Below are 3,379 nucleotides of genomic sequence, written 5' to 3'. Positions count from 1 at the left end.
GTTCTCCATTGTTTCATTGCCTTTTCAGTAAAGGATGTAATATTTTTGCTAATGCCAGTTGTTTCTAAGCATTTTATGATCCAACTATGTGGCAGTGAGTCAAATGCCTTTTTGTAATCAATCCAGACCATATTCAAGTTCGTTTTTCTGTTCTTACAATTTTCTAATATCATTTTATCAATTAGAAGCTGATCTTTTGTGCCCCTGCTCCTTCTTTTGTTGCCTTTTTGCTCTACTGGCAAGATGTTGTTTGTTTCCAAATAATCCATCATGTTATCTGCAATAATGCCTGTGAGTAATTTGAAGGTTGTTGGCAAGCATGTTATTGGTCTATAGTTTTCTGGTGTTGTTCCTTTAGTTGGATCTTTCTGAATCAAGTATGTTTTTCCAGTTGTCAACCATTCATCAATTTGGCCCTTTTGTAAAATTTCATTCAGTTGCCTGGCCAATATTGCATGTAAACTGGTCAGATATTTGAGCCAGAAACCATGTAATTGGTCACTTCCAGGTGATGTCCAATTCTTTACCTTTTTAACTCGATTTTTGACCATCTCAGTTGTTATTTCTAATACTTGCATTTGTTTGTTGCCAATGCTTTTCTCAAAGTCATGTATCCACTTTGCTTCCTTGTTGTAGTCCTTTGCATTTTCCCACAATTCTTTCCAGAATTCAACTGTGGCCTGTTTTTCTGGTTTTTCACTTTTGGTGTCACCATTTACATTAAGACTTTGATAAAAACGCCGTTGATCTGATCGAAATTGCTGATTTTGTTTATATTGGATGATTCGTGCCTCATATCTTTCAATTTTTCTAGCTGTTGCTGTTATCTGCTGTTTTACAATCTCTACAGCTTCATTGATGTTTCTTGTATCCAATCTATATCTTCTGATTAGCCGATCTATGATTTTGTTGTTTTTAAGCCGTTGCTCATGCATGTTCTTTAAGTTACTAGCATCTGCCCTTAATTTTTTTATTTTTTGTTCTAAACGGATTTTCCACTTTGGCTTTGATGCTTTTTCTGTTGTATGACTAGGTACTTTAATTTTAATGCCTAGTTCATTAGTGACTATTACAGCTGCACTGTACATTAACTGGTTTGTTTCCAAGATGGATCCCGGTTCAATTGTTGAAAACACTGCATTAACCATTTTCATGATAGGGGCCAAAATTTTCTTAGGCACAGTTTTTAGTGTTGGTAAACGTTGCCTTTCCTCATTAAGCAGAAAATGCTCCATGATCTTATCCTTCAATTCTTTTTGTTTTTGAGTTAGTTCATCAGTTGGTTCAGTGATAACTGGTTCTAGTGGTGGTGGTGTTATTTCCTCCCCAAGAGCTTCTTCTGGGAGTTCTACTATAATGTCTTTAGTTGTGTCTTGAATATCAGTTATTTCCGCTTGTGATATTGTTTTTTGGGTTTTGCAATTTGCCTGAATTTCCTCATGTTCAACTTCACTAAACACTTTATTCCGTATAATAAATCGCCTTTGATCTGCTAGTCGTTGTTCACTAACATTTGAATCTGGATATTGTTGTTTCCATAATTCATACATTCGCTTTAAATATCCTCTTTTTTCTGGCTCTGAGTTGTAGTAACAGGCCATTATGGCACGGTTTTCATCTGCACTATATTTTTGTCGTTTTGTTGGCTGGTCCACTTGTAGCCCACTTGTCGACGGATGTCCAGGGACCCCAACATCCGCCGCGGCCCTTGTTAACCCGCGCGACGACCGATGCGGTATGGAATTCTTATTTGTTTTTTTCACCATATTGTATGGGTTGGCGGGGTTTTTTTTACGGGACCAGATGCCAACCTGATCCCAACCTTCCTCCTTTCTCATCCGGGCTTGGGACCGGCAATGGCGGAGTTGTTATTATTATTATTATTATTATTATTATTATTATTATTATTATTATTATTATCCTCCTCCTCCTCCTCCTCCTCCTCCAGCTTCTTGCCTTCTATTCTCCACCACTCCTCTTTCTCTTCTTCTTTTGTTCCTCCTCCATTTCACCTCCTTCCTTCCTCCCTGCTCTGTCTCCCTCCTTGTCCTCTTCCTCCTCGTTCTCTCTTTCTATTCTCCATTTCTCCTCCTTCCTCCACTTCCATTTCTCCTTCTCTTCCTTCCTTCCCCCTGTCTCCTTTTTTCTCCTCCATTTTTCCTCCTCTTCCTTCCTCCCCCCTCTGTCTCCCTCCTCCTTCTTTCTTTCTATTCTCCAATTCTCCTCCTTCCTCCTCCTCCTCCTTTCTCCCCCCTCTGTCTCCCTCCTCTTCCTCCTCCTTCTCTCTTTCTATTCTCCATTTCTCCTCATCCCTCCTCCTCCTCTTTCTTCCTCCCCCCTCTGTCTCCCTCCTCCTCCTCAATGGGCCAACTATTTGACCATGATATTATAAGGGCTCCTGCTCCTCCTATAAGGGGGATGGATTAGAAGACCTCCAAGGCCCTTTCCAGCATTGTGATTCTAAGTTTGAAAAAACCCTGCTCTATTCAAAATGTCTTCAGATTCACTACAATGTCAACAGGAAGCTCAAGAGTTGATGCAACCGTTAATGATGCTTGAAGAGAGTCAAGAAGGACAGCGTTTTTGTCCTCCTTCCCCATTGCACTGAACCACTGTGTCACAAGCCCCCTGGGTTCAAACAGCAGTAATAGAGGGCTTCATCTTCAGCAAACGCCCCCGTGATGGTCAGGGACATGACATTCCCTGACTTGGACCCAGAGAACCTGGCTGGAACATCAGAAGGTTTGACACTGGTCTGGTAAACCAAGAGCCGGGGTGGTTTGCCTGGAAGTTTCTGGGCCCACCAGGGGTAATTGCCATTGGCGATGATTCCAGTAGAGTATCTGCAAGATATGGTGACCGTCCCACCAAGAGGCGCAGATTCTGTGTCCTTCAGACTTTGCAGCTGCTGAAGGCTGAGATCTGCAAGGAAATACAACAAAGAACTGCTTATTTAAGGGACTATGGAGAAGCCTTGGCCACCATTTGGGAGAAGACACTGCTTCTCTGTTCTACCAACTCAATGTTGCTCACCAATGGTGGCAAGGAATATGACCAGAAAGAACATTCTGCTTATTCGGGGTAGATATGACACGTTCATCTTATTTTGAAGCAAATGGATCTTCTCTTGAGGTCAACCCAGTTGTTCTTAAATCCCCACAGGCCAAAAAAAAAAAAAAACCCGGTTCCTTCATGCAAATCGTTTGCAGCTTTATCTTCCATCCCTCTGGTGGAACAACCACAAGAGAACCTCTTGCACCTGCTAGACACATTGTGTCTCTGAAGGGTCTTCTCAACTGTATCTGCTACACATCGTTGACTTCAAAGAAATTGGAACAGAGTCTTCCAATGAATAAGAGCTGAAATATTTGAGAACTCG

General features: G+C 41.4%; 1 gene segment (V, D, J or C); it reads right to left on the bottom strand.

Annotated features, from left to right (window-relative positions):
- Positions 1 to 2,617: 2,617 nt before the first annotated feature.
- Positions 2,618 to 3,067, bottom strand: LOC116516763. The segment is given in 2 exon segments: positions 2,618 to 2,922; positions 3,034 to 3,067. Coding segments are annotated over 2 exon segments (339 nt in total).
- Positions 3,068 to 3,379: the final 312 nt, after the last annotated feature.

The sequence above is a fragment of the Thamnophis elegans genome, chromosome 13 (assembly GCF_009769535.1).
Source record: "Thamnophis elegans isolate rThaEle1 chromosome 13, rThaEle1.pri, whole genome shotgun sequence".
Taxonomy (NCBI): domain Eukaryota; kingdom Metazoa; phylum Chordata; class Lepidosauria; order Squamata; family Colubridae; genus Thamnophis; species Thamnophis elegans.
Note: the sequence above shows the minus strand (reverse complement) of the source record. Positions and strands in the feature narration are given on the sequence as shown.